The sequence below is a fragment of the Rhinolophus sinicus genome, linkage group LG02, assembly GCF_036562045.2.
Source record: "Rhinolophus sinicus isolate RSC01 linkage group LG02, ASM3656204v1, whole genome shotgun sequence".
NCBI classification, from domain to species: Eukaryota; Metazoa; Chordata; class Mammalia; order Chiroptera; family Rhinolophidae; genus Rhinolophus; species Rhinolophus sinicus.
In genome coordinates this window covers 113,156,615-113,168,189 of record NC_133752.1, presented here as the reverse complement: position 1 = coordinate 113,168,189, position 11,575 = coordinate 113,156,615, and the positions used below count along the sequence as shown (strand labels likewise).

Here is an 11,575-nt window from a genome sequence, read left to right as displayed (position 1 = left end):
GTGTCTTTCTTTGCCAGCAATTGGTGTTATTAATCTTTTTAATATTTGCCTATCTAATGTGCATAAAGGATGTCTCCATAAACTATTTGCTTAGCAGTAAATGTGAGCACCTCCTCATTATATTTGGTCACTTGGGATTGTTCACTATGAAATGTTTATTTATGGACATTGCCCATTTTTCTACCGGGTTTCGTTAATAATTTGTGGGAGTTCTTTGTTGTTAAAATATTAACCTTGTCTTTTATGCTGAAGATATTTTTTTACTTCTATTGTTTGTTTCTGAACTTTGTTTATGGGGTCTCTTGCCACAGTAAGATACTAAATTTTTATATGGTCAAATATGTATCTCTTCTCTTTTACAGCTTCTGGGTTTCCAGTCTTGGTTAAGAAGGGTCACCCCTACCCTCAGATTGTACATGTAGTCTCCTAGGTTCTCTTTCAGGATTTGTATGGTTTTAATTTTTCTGTCGTCTTTGTAGAAGGTATAAAATAGATATCTAATTTTATTTTACTTCAGATAGATAATGATTATGTCAGCACCATCTTAAATGCTCTATCTTCACCCCCTGGAACTGAACTACTATCTTCGTCATATTTTCTTATTGGGGAAAGGGAACAGGACTTTATTGGGGAACAGTGTGTACTTCCAGGCCTTCTTTCCAAGTCAAGTTGTTGTCCTTTCAATCTTAGTTGTGGGGGATGCCATTCAGCCTCAAGTTTTTGTCCTTTCAGTCTTAGTTGTGGAGGGCACAGCTCAGCTCCAGGTCCAATTGCCATTTTCTAGTTGCAGGGGGCACAGCCCACCATCCCTTCCAGGAGTTGAACCGACAACCTTGTGGTTGAGAGCCTGCGCTCCAACCAACTGAGCCATCTGGGAGCTCAGCAGCAGCTCAGCTCAAGGTGCCATATTCAATCTTAGTTGCGGGGAACAGAGCCCACCATCCCTTGCGGGAGTCGAGGAGTCGAACCAGCAACCATTGTGGTTGAGAGCCCACTGGCCCATGTGGGAATCGAACCGGCAGCCTTCGGAGTTAGGAGCACAGAGCTCCAAACGCCTGGGCCACCGGGCCAGCCCGTCATATATTCTTGTATTTTATACTTTTTAAGATTTTAAAAAGACAAAAAGAAGATCAGTTGCAGCATGTCACTTACTTTAGTCATGATCTTGTGTCCCGCCAGGTGACTGGGTTGAGTCTCGAGGCTTCAACAGCTCCCTTCCACCTTATCCCTGCTTGCCTTTCAGGTGCTGCTGGCGGATGAGGGGGTAGCCCCTCTGCCCACTGCAGGACCAGTGAAAGAGGAGAAACTCCTGCTTGGAGAAGGGCTGTGCCCTCTGCTTCCAGTTCAGTCCATTAAGGAGGAAGACATCCAGGGGGAGGAAATGCCACACTTAGGGCGGCCCATCAAGGTAGAGAGCCCGCCCCTGGAAGAGTGGCCCTCGCCATGCCCGTCTGTCAAAGAGGAGCTGTCTCAGTCCTGGGAGGACTCGTCCCACTCTCCCACTCCAAGGCCCAAGAAGTCCTACAGTGGGCTCAAGTCCCCAGCCCGGTGTGTCTCGGAAATGGTCGTGATTAAACGAAGGGAGCGGAGGGAAAGGAGCCGGTCTCGAAGGAAACAGCACCTGCTGCCTCCCTGTGTGGATGAGCCCGAGCTGGTCTTCTCAGAGGGCCCCGGGACTTCGCAGCGAGCCTCAGAGCTCGCTCTCCCCTCAGAGTCCTCTGCACCTGCCTCCCAGCTTGGCTACTCCCAGGGGGAGGAAGGACCTTTTAAGACACCCATTAAGGAGACATTGCCCATCTCCTCCACCCCAAGCAAATCTGTCCTCCCCTTGACCCCTGAATCCTGGAGGCTCACACCCCCAGCCAAAATCGGGGGGCTAGATTTCAGCCCAGTACGAACCCCCCAGGGCCCCTTTGGTCCCTTGCATGACTCCCTGGGGCTGACAGATCTCAGTACCACCCCACTGAAAAATATCCCCCTCTTTGATTCACCTCAAGAGCTCCTCAATTCCGAGCCCTTTGACCTCCCCTCTGACCCCTTCAGGAGCTGTTCCCCCTCCGATATGGAGGTCCCCAAGCCAGGTTCCCCTGAGCCACAGGTTGCCAGCCTCTCAGCCAACCGTTCCCTCACAGAAGGTCTGGTTCTGGACACAATGAATGACAGCCTTAGCAAGATCCTGCTGGACATCAGCTTTCCTGGCCTGGAGGAGGACCTGCTGGGCCCTGACAGCGCCAGCTGGGCTCAGCTCATCCCTGAGCTGCGGTAGAGACCTGTCTACTCCTGGGCACTCGTGGGGCTGGGCCTGGGCCATGCAAGGCCTCTGTGTAAGGACAGCAGGTCCGCTCCTCGAGCCCCACCTTGCCTGGTTATGCCAAGGCAGACGTCACGCCATAGGTGCCACTGGGCCCTCTGCAAGCAGCAAGGCCCTGGTGACTGGTTTCTGCTGCCCTGTGCTTCCTGCGAGGACCTGATTCCTCCCTATCCCTGCTACAGCTGGAAGGTGGGCGTAGCAAAGACAAGGGTGAAACAAGATTAGGAATTCCTCAAGCTGCGTTCTGTGCCCAGCAGTCCCTCACCTTCCCTGTTCCTTGCAGGGGGGCCCTTGTAAATAGTGTATATTCTCCAAAATTATCCTCTAATTATAAATGTAAGCTTATTTCCTTAGATCATTATCTAGAGACTGCCAGGTGGGTAGGACAACAGCGGTGTCAGTTGGCTTCTGTTCCTTGCTTTTAGTTTCTAGAGAAGGGGGGACCTGCGGTGCACGGTTTCTTCCAGGCCCAAGGTACCTGCCTGAAGGGTTCTTTACTGCAGGCCCCCATACAGGTGGCTCTGCTTGCCAGGGTCCCTCTTATTGCCCCTCCCTCCCACCTCCTCATATTTCCAAGTCAGCTTTCCCATAAGAAGTCCTGGTTATGAGGTCTCTTGTAACAGGTCGAGTTGAATTGGGGGTGGGGGGGGTGGATGCATCTAAAGCAAAGAGTGGGTGCCCAGGTGTGCACCCATGAGATGTTTCTCTGATAATGTCCCTAATCATGCCAGAGAGACTAGCGTTGATGAGAACGTGGCCCAAGGTGTGAGAAGGCGGAAAGGGCCCTGACCTGCCTGGCCTCCTTAGCTTGCACCAAAGCTTTGCAAAGAGCTACCCTTGGCCCCAGCTGACCACGTGCATGGGAGCCAGCTCAAGAACACTACTGTAACCACTACTCAATAAACTCCAGGCTGCAAATGCTGGTCTCTGGTGTGTCTGTCTGGCCCCTACAGCATAAGAAGGGGTTGGAAAAGAAAGTGGGTGGTGATGAAGACAGTGGGAATGGAGGAGGCAAGGCCTGAAGCCAACGTGGAGAAGCACCGGAAGGAGAGTGCAAAGGACCTGAGCGTGGATCCCCTGTCTCACACCCTGCGCAGGCACACAGCCTTTCGAGCGGGAACTGACAGCTTTCCTAGTGCTGGTCCTGCTCAGCCAGTCCCCAGGAAGGGAAAGGCCTACACAGGGGCAGACCTCAGAACGTTAGGGAAGGAAGGGCACACTTACAGGTGCCTCATGACCACCTTTACCCCATACCCAAGGCCTGGAAGCCAGCCTGCCCTGCTTTCCTTCCCAGGCCTTCCTGGCCAGTCCCCAGAAGCAGCTCCCATTACCATCTTTTGCATTCAGAACTTAAGAGTCCCATCTCTTGCCTGTGTTACCTGAAGCAGCCAGGTCCCCAGGAAGTAATGAGCCCTCCTCCCTGTGTCACCACTCAGGAAGCATCACCATAGCAACCCCAGAAGCAAACAATGCTGCCAGTAAGATCTTCCCTACAGAGCTGCCCCTCCCAGCAACCAGGCTCAGAAGAAAATGGCCTGTCACCCACAAAGATCACCCAGAGGGCGGAATAATCCATCCCATGTCAGAGAACCTTTCCTGCAGGTAGGGGCCCAAGCCCCATCCCTGGGGTGGGCCAGGCTTCCTCCAGGGCAGCAGATCTCTGGGGCTATGACCTCTGCTGTCTTCTCAGTCCCATGATACTGTGAACATGGAGCTCAGAACAGAGGAGAGGAGATGCCTGGTTATTACATTTGGGTGGTCACACAGAAATGACAGGGGACCTGGCCCACGAAACAGGTGACTTATGGAATTAGAAAAGTCCTAGGAGTGTACTGGAGGAAGAGGCATCTTTGAAGAAGATGGATAGTGCAGACAGACAGACAGATGGCCTAGGTCCCAGCTCTGCCACTCACTCTTCTGGCACTTTGGATGAGTTATTTACCCTCATTGTATCTTGCTCTTTGCATCTTTGAGAAGGGGACCATGACAACACCTGCTCATAGGGCTGTGAGGGTTAAACACGGTGTGGATGAGTATTTAGCATATTTGCTACCATTTATTTCATGGGGGTGGGGCCCAGAAAGGGGAGGGACCCACACTCTAAATGCTTTCTATACTTGCTGGTATTTTAATGAGAAGCGAGGGCAACACAGCAATGACAGAGAAATGAGTCATAGGAGGAGTCTAGGATAGAAAAGCACCCAGCCCCCAAGCTCTGGAGAAAGACTTCCCTTCTACACTTGGTAAGGCGTGTTTTTCCTCAGGATTTCCTCAGGCCTGACGTGTCCTGTTTAGGAGCACCCATTCCTGGGTGGGAGTGTGGAAGCACCACAAGAGAGAGGATGGGTGAAAGGAAGGAGCGAAGAGGGGAAATTCAAGTTGAGGAAAGAGGGTAGGAAATCAAAGCCCAAACCTGAGAGATGGAAAGAGAACAACAGGTGAGAAGTCCATGAAGTTCCTGCAGGTGCGGGGAGAATAATACAGAGCAGACATGGTTCCGTGCCGGGCCATCAGTCTCCTGATGGGAATCCTGTGTCTGGAGGAGGCTGGCAGCTTCTTTCCTCTGCGGCTGCTCCTGGAAGAAGAGGGAGAGTGCCGGCAAGCTCCCTTTGTCTCTCCCTAGATGGTCGAGGCCCGTGAGGCCCTACTGGCCTCCCACACGTGGCGTCAGCGTGAGTTCTTCCTCCCGGATGAGCCCTGGGAATGGCCTGGCTTCACCCGGCAAGCCTACCACCAGCTGGCCCTGAAGCTGCCACCCTACACAGACACGAAGTCCAAGGTACACCACCGACTAATCCACCCATGGAAGGATACAACAGAGCACACATGGGGCTTTCACACGTGGCTCGACGTGGGGCGCTTGCCGGCTACCTTCCCAGCCAGGTCCGACAGGCCCTATGATAGTAATGTCTGGCGCTGGCTGACGGACTCCAGGGCTCACTGCCGTCCCCCAGCAGAGCCCCCCATCCCCCCTCCCTCCTGGATGGGTCAAAACAGCTTTCTGACCTTCATCTGCTGTAACCCTCCTATCTTCTGGGATGCGAATAGGAAGAGCCAGGTGATTTTCAGGACAGCGAAGGAACTAAGAGAGATGGAGAAACTCAAATTGAGGAGTGAAGCAAGGGCACCTCCACTTGATGCCAATGGCAACATCCTGCCCCCAAAGAACTTCAAGAAGTAAGAGGCACTCCTTCCTCAGGGAGCTCACCCACCAACCCACGTTCAGGTGACCCCTCCCTCTCTCTGCTTCCTGTTGCTGCTATCTCACTTGGTACTCTAACTTTCCCACCTCTGGTCATCAAAAACTAAACTCTGTTCTGAATGTAGCTGGAAGGAAGGGATGGAGGCAAGAGAAGGACAGCCAGGAGAGGGGTTCAATTTTTTAACTAAAATTATGGGGATGCAACTTTTACTTAACACCTGCTAGGCCTTGGGGAGACCGAGAAATGCCATTCAGTCCCCGCCCTCAAGGAGCTTACGAAAGGCAGGAACCTACCTACATACATGTGTGGAAAGAAATCTATCAATACAAGCCCACATGTGCTAAGTGCACAAAGTGTGAGACAGAGGATGTCTGTTATTAATGGACAAAGTTGTAAGGATGTCCGTTATTAATGGAAAAACCTGAAAGCTGGAGTCGGAGGCTAGAACTAAAATCCAGACTGTGTTCCTTTGGCAAATTGCTTAGCTTTTCCAGACTCAGTTCCATTGTTGATTGTTAATAATTCCATTATCAACAAAATAGGTATGGTAGATACTATGCCTACCTCAGTGGGTGAAGATAAAGTGGGTTAATGAATATACGAATGCTCTAAACAAAAAATAGACATTATTACAGAAATTCAGATGAGGGAGGGAAGGAGGGATTGCTGTGGGCTGGCACATCCTCCCAGGAAGGCTTCATGAGGAATTGGATGAAGGCTGGAAGGGTAGGAAGCCTTGGGAAAGGCAGAAAGGAGGGGCTGCCTGGTGTGAGCAGAGACAGGAATGTGAAAGGAGCTATTTGAGAACCCCACAGCTCTCCCCACCTTGCCCATCGTGGGAACTCACAGACATTGCCATACTGGGTCCTGTCCAGTATGCGTGGCCGGAGAGGAAGAGAGGAATAAGGAATGGAATGTCTCAAATTCCCAAGGGCAATTAACAGGAGCAGTGAGAGGTTGGAGGGGGAGGCCGTGGAGATCTGTAATCTTCAAAAAGCAATGCCAATAGTTGGTAATTTTAAGAGAAGATTTTTCAGGACCTTCGCTTCCCTCTACTGTCCCTACAATGAAGACTATTGTTTTATTTTTAATTTTTTAAATATTTATTTATTTATTTATATTTATTTATTTTTGCAATGAAGATTATTGATGGCTAATATGGGCCAACACTAGCCACACAAAGGTGAAGACTTAGAACACTCTTCAAAAAAACTTAGTGAAATGATAGTGTCAGATGTTGTTCTAATCACTTTAACTATATTATTTAATCCTCCCATTCCCTCGGAATAGAAACTATTATCATCAACCCCATGTTGCAGATGGGGCATCTGAAGCACAGAGAGCTCGACTATCTTGTTCACGTTCACACAGCCTGTGAACGGCAGGGCTAGGATTTGAACCCAGGGAGCTCAGCTCCCGAGCTGCATTCCTACCCACTCTGCTCCAGTCCGCTCTTGTCTGATTGGGGAATCAGACAAGTTCACAGACACGTCTAATAGAACAGAATGGTCAATAAAGGCAGTATAAGAAGATACAATTAGCCATAAAAGGAGCTCAGCACAGCGCCTCGCGTACAGTAATGATGTGTGATGGCAGGAGCAGCGTGGCCTCTGGGGGCAAGCCGGTCCAGGTGGCACTCTACCTAGCTCCATCACAAACCCACTATACAACCTGAAGTTTTGTAAACTCTTCAAGCCTCACTTTCCTCAAGTATGTATTGGAGCCAGTCCATGCAGGGTTTTTAGAAGAGTCCCAGGTACGGGACCTGGCATACAGAAGGGGCTCTGTAAATCGTGTCATCATTAGTACAGCATCTCCATGAGAGAAGGATCCTGGTTTCGCTTATTGCCGCTGTAGGCCTAGCCCCTGGAGCCAGGAATGAAGGCCGGAGTCTCAGACAGGGTTTTGCTATTCACAGAGGAGGAGGTAGTTGCGCTGGCCCTTGAAGGCTGTGTACAAGTTCAGCAGGTAGGAACAAGAAAGAGTGGTGAGAGCAAAGGCCCACCCAGCCCTGTCTTTCCTCTTGAGCCACTCTGCCAGAGGTTATCGTAAATTGTTAAAATGACTCGAGATCTATGAGAGAGCATATCCTGAGCAGGAGAGACCCAGAGAACTTCAGACAAGGTCTAAGCCTCCAGATGCTCATGATCTTGCTGGGAAATAGAACATTTACATATAAACCCAGCCGTTCTCAGGTCTGGTGGTACATTAGAGTCACTTGGGCTTCTGTAGGAAAGTGTTGAGGTTTGAGACCCACCTGGGAGATTCTAACTTACCTGACCTGGGGTGGAGGGAGGGGTAGCCTGGGCACTAGTGTGTTTAAAAAGCTGCTGAGGGTGGTTCTTTCGGCAGCCCGGCCTGAGAAGCTCTGATATAAACCAAAGACGGCAAACGGGGATATCTGCTGAACCAGGGGCAAAGCACGTTGAGCAACAGGAAATTTGCCGCTCTTCAGATATGGCTTTTAAAATGTCCATTTCCCACTGTTGAACTTAATATGACAGGCCTGTAGAAGACGAAGCCATCAAACCAGGTGTCGGGAGGCAGCAGGTCAGAGCGGGAAGGGCTCTTGGATAGCGTCACGTTCACCAGTCATGAGAAGGAGACTTGCGCTGAGTTCGCTCTCCTTGAGGGATAGTTAGAATCTGGATAATGATGTGACCTATAATATGTCAAAAGGCTGGAAGATTGACCAGATAAACACAATTATTCGAGCCTAATGCCAAACACGCACACACAGGGTACAGGCCATTTGGAATAGAGTAATATGCAACTGGGAAAAGAGACGAAGGGATTCCACACGCCCCATCTCTCACTAGCTTGTGGAAGGCAGCAGCATGACACTTTACCATGTCACCCCCCTTCCACCATGCCTGATCTCTCCTTTGACCTCTCTGTTCTCTCCACACCTCCTCCCCCCAACAGGTACCGACACATCTCAGCTGGTGGGAGGTTTGAACCCCTCGGCCTTCAGCTCCTGCCCAACCCACTTCCCGATGATTCTGCCAGGGGCTGGCCATGCCCGAATCCTCTGCCTCATTACCGGGAGAAGGCGCTCAAGTTGGCTTTGCTCCCCAGTGCGCCGCTAGACCAGGACCTCGTGAGAAGCTACCAAACCCTGATACAGGACCGGGTGCCCTTGCCCCTCCACCATCTCCCCAAGGCACAACCCAGCCAAGACTTAGTGAGGAAGAGAAAGAGAAGAGTTGGACACACCTAGAAAAGCTTCCAGATGGGTGGGGACCATGGTGGGCAGACAGACCCCCAGGCTCCAGTGCTCTCAACCAATGTGCCTTTAGCAAGAAGCCTTTGGGGTGGCTGAAGGACTCTGGCTTCTGCAGAACACAGCCTGTCTGCCATCCCCCCAACTTCAAGCCACCTCTGTAGCCTGGGCTCCTCAAGAATCTACCGAAACCCTAAATTGTTCTCTGTCCTCCTTGGAGGACTCTCTCATAGCAGGTGGGAAGACTGAGGGGCGGGTAGAGCAGAGAGCACAAGGGGAATCCAGTTCCTACAGCCAGAACGGGGAGTGGGGAGGAAGAACGTGTGTGTGTGTGTGTGTGTGTGTGTGTGTGTGTGTGTGTGTGTTGGAGTGGGGGAAGAGGCGCTGTAAGAAATGTGGTAAGAAGTTACCTCTACTCCCATAGCCCATTGAAACAAGACTGGGCTTGGTCAGGGTACAGAAAGCTTCTTAGGCAAAAATAACCTTGATGCCACCCCTCCCTGAACCATTTGATGTCTGGACAAAGGCTGGAAGCAACTCAGCTGGGCTGCAGGTCCTACGCAGGCTTTGCGGGAGCAGAGGCCAGGCCAAGGCTGGTGCTGGAGGATGGAAGAGTCAGGTCTGAGAAAGGCTGACCAGGCCTCCAGAACAAAGTAGAGATTTACAATCAAGGTCAGAGTGGTCCCCCCAGCACATTACCTTCAGGCCTTGGGCCTGTGCTGCAGGAGACCCCAGAGGCCTCAGCTTTTACGATGGGATGCCAGGGACAAGTGGCCTAAAGTGGAGGCAGGCAAAGCACACTGGTCAGAAAGGTGCTGACCCCACCTGGGGTGGAGATTGGGTGGGGGAGGGCCTGCAAGAGGCCCAGTGGAGGTGGCAGCAGGAAGGTGACTGGAGAGGCAGCCTCTTGTCCCCATCATACCCCAAGTTCGTGACCCCCAGCTGGGCTTCGCCTGGCCTTCTGCCCACTGCCTGTTTGTCTCCACTTTTCTCAAGCCCTGCAGGCCCCTGGGAATCCAAACAGCACCAGGGTTCTAGCCCTGGTTAACCACTAACCAGCTATGCGACCTTTGGGAAGGTCATCGTTTCCTCAGGCTTTCAGTTTTCTCTCTACACAGTGGGAGCCACTAGGCTATAAATAAAATCATACAAGCGAAGGACCTGCGAAGTGTCTGGCACATTGTAGACCCTCCATAAATGAAGCTATGAACCATTATTCTTAGTATAAAAGTAGTAAATGGATGGTGTATTACTCATCCACAGAAAGGAATGAAGTACTGCTCCATGCTACGATGTGGATGAACCTTGAAAACATCATGCTGAGTGACAGAAGCCAGAAAAGGCCACATATTGTATGATTCCATTTATATGAAATGTCTAGAATAGGCAAATCCATAGACACAGAAGGTAAGCCGGTAGTTGCCCGATGCTGAGGGAGGGGAGGATGGGGACTGACTGCTTGACGGGTGCAGGGTTTTCTTTTGGGGTGATGAAAATATTTTGGAACTAGAACTGGTGGTTGTACAACATCATGAATGAACAGAATGCCACTGAATTATATACTTTAAAATGGTAAATTTGGTGTGAATTTCATATTTATAGTTAAAAATAATTATAATAAATAGGGTAATGTAGAGTTTCTAAATTTCCTTATAGTTCCAAATCTGTAATTCTATTTAACAGCCCTCTTTGCTGCCTCTCTCCATGGTACATGTGTGGGTGGGTGGGGGGCTCCAGAGCCGGGGGAGGGGGGGTGAAGGAGAATTTCCTGAGGACCCCAGGAAGTGCTGGGGCTCTGGGAACGTGCCTGTTCTCTCCACTCTGGATTAGGAACAGTGGTAGGAAGGTGGAGGTCCCTTTACCTAGGATCCTAACATGTCAGAGTGGGGCTGGCCATTAGAAAACAACCTCAGTGCGTACGTAGTAAACCAAGGCCCAGGGAGAAGCGACTTCTCCCGGCCACCAAGCCAGGCAGTCCCTGCCTCCTGGCTGTAGAACACGAGGCACAGGGCTTAGAGCTCGGGCTCCTGGGCCTGTGTTGTTATCCTCCTTCTCAGGCTACATGATGCCAGGGTTTTGTCACCTTCACAGTGAGAGGCCCAGGGGATACTTGGAGGGTTAATATGAAGATTTGGCGGGTGGAAGGAAGGAGGCCTTGGAATTCTTCAGAGAAAGCCGCCTACTCTCTGGCCTGGATCTAGGAGAGAGCTGAAAGGTAAGCTGCATTCACACAGACTCCTGCCTTGGCAGACCCAGACCACCCCAGAGGCTGCCAGCCTCACATCAGGACTTCCACCCCACCCACCACTTTCCTGCTCTGCTCTCTGGGCAGTAGCCTCCTTCCTGCTGGCAGGGGACTACAACGTTGTCAGGGGCCCTCTTGTCCAGCGGCAAGCCAGAGATGTGGAAGCAAGACTCCTGAAATTCCTGAGCTCCAGTTGGTCATGGCGATCTGGGAGACAACAATACCATCTACACGTCCTCCTGGCCTGGGGACTCTGTAAGGCAATCCCCAGCTCAGCCTGCTAGCAACCATGAACACACCCCCCCCTGCCCCCCCACCACATACACTAATGAATATGGAGTTCTGGAAAGCCTCTGGTGAGACAGAGTTGGGGATCCCTGTCACCTGGGTCTGCCTTAAAGACCTGTTCTCTCACCACAACTTTGAGAGTAGATCTGAGAGGAAGGCAGGGACGGACACCCCCTCCCCCCCACACACACCCAGTACGCCACCCCCACAGAAAGAACATCCAGTGTCCCGCGGAATGCCACCAGCTTCATCGACCCTAATTAATCCCAGCACAGAGGCTTTCAGGGCCTCGTCGGGTCAACACC

General features: G+C 51.3%; 2 protein-coding genes across 3 annotated transcripts in view; both read left to right on the top strand.

Annotated features, from left to right (window-relative positions):
* The window catches only part of FOXM1 (forkhead box M1), a 15,578-nt gene extending 12,339 nt beyond the window's left edge, over nucleotides 1-3,239 (top strand). The window contains 3 exon segments of the mRNA XM_074324859.1: nucleotides 363-398; nucleotides 400-447; nucleotides 1,244-3,239. Coding sequence (XP_074180960.1) covers nucleotides 363-398; nucleotides 400-447; nucleotides 1,244-2,266 — 1,107 coding nt within the window. The 3' untranslated portion in view covers nucleotides 2,267-3,239.
* A 563-nt stretch (nucleotides 3,240-3,802) lies between these two features.
* On the top strand, nucleotides 3,803-10,276 carry TEX52 (testis expressed 52). Of its 2 annotated transcripts, none has more exons than XM_019719528.2 (3): nucleotides 3,803-3,913; nucleotides 4,935-5,488; nucleotides 8,440-10,276. In XM_019719528.2, the coding sequence occupies exons 1-3, from the start codon at nucleotides 3,842-3,844 to the stop codon at nucleotides 8,732-8,734; spliced, it is 921 nt and encodes a 306-aa protein (XP_019575087.2). In that variant the 5' UTR covers nucleotides 3,803-3,841; the 3' UTR covers nucleotides 8,735-10,276. The 2 variants fall into 2 exon arrangements, with proteins under 2 accessions (XP_019575087.2, XP_074181336.1); XM_074325235.1 differs by having other exon boundaries at nucleotides 4,935-5,537; nucleotides 8,440-8,542.
* The last annotated feature ends 1,299 nt before the right edge of the window (nucleotides 10,277-11,575 follow it).

Excerpts from the sequence above, each read along its gene's own strand:
- TEX52 (XM_019719528.2), top strand. The coding sequence starts at position 3,842 with ATGGCCTGTCACCCACAAAGATCACCCAGAGGGCGGAATAATCCATCC. Across the intron at positions 3,914-4,934 it reads TCAGAGAACCTTTCCTGCAG|ATGGTCGAGGCCCGTGAGGC; the intron begins GTAGGGGCCCAA and ends GTCTCTCCCTAG. Across the intron at positions 5,489-8,439 it reads CCCCCAAAGAACTTCAAGAA|GTACCGACACATCTCAGCTG; the intron begins GTAAGAGGCACT and ends TCCCCCCAACAG.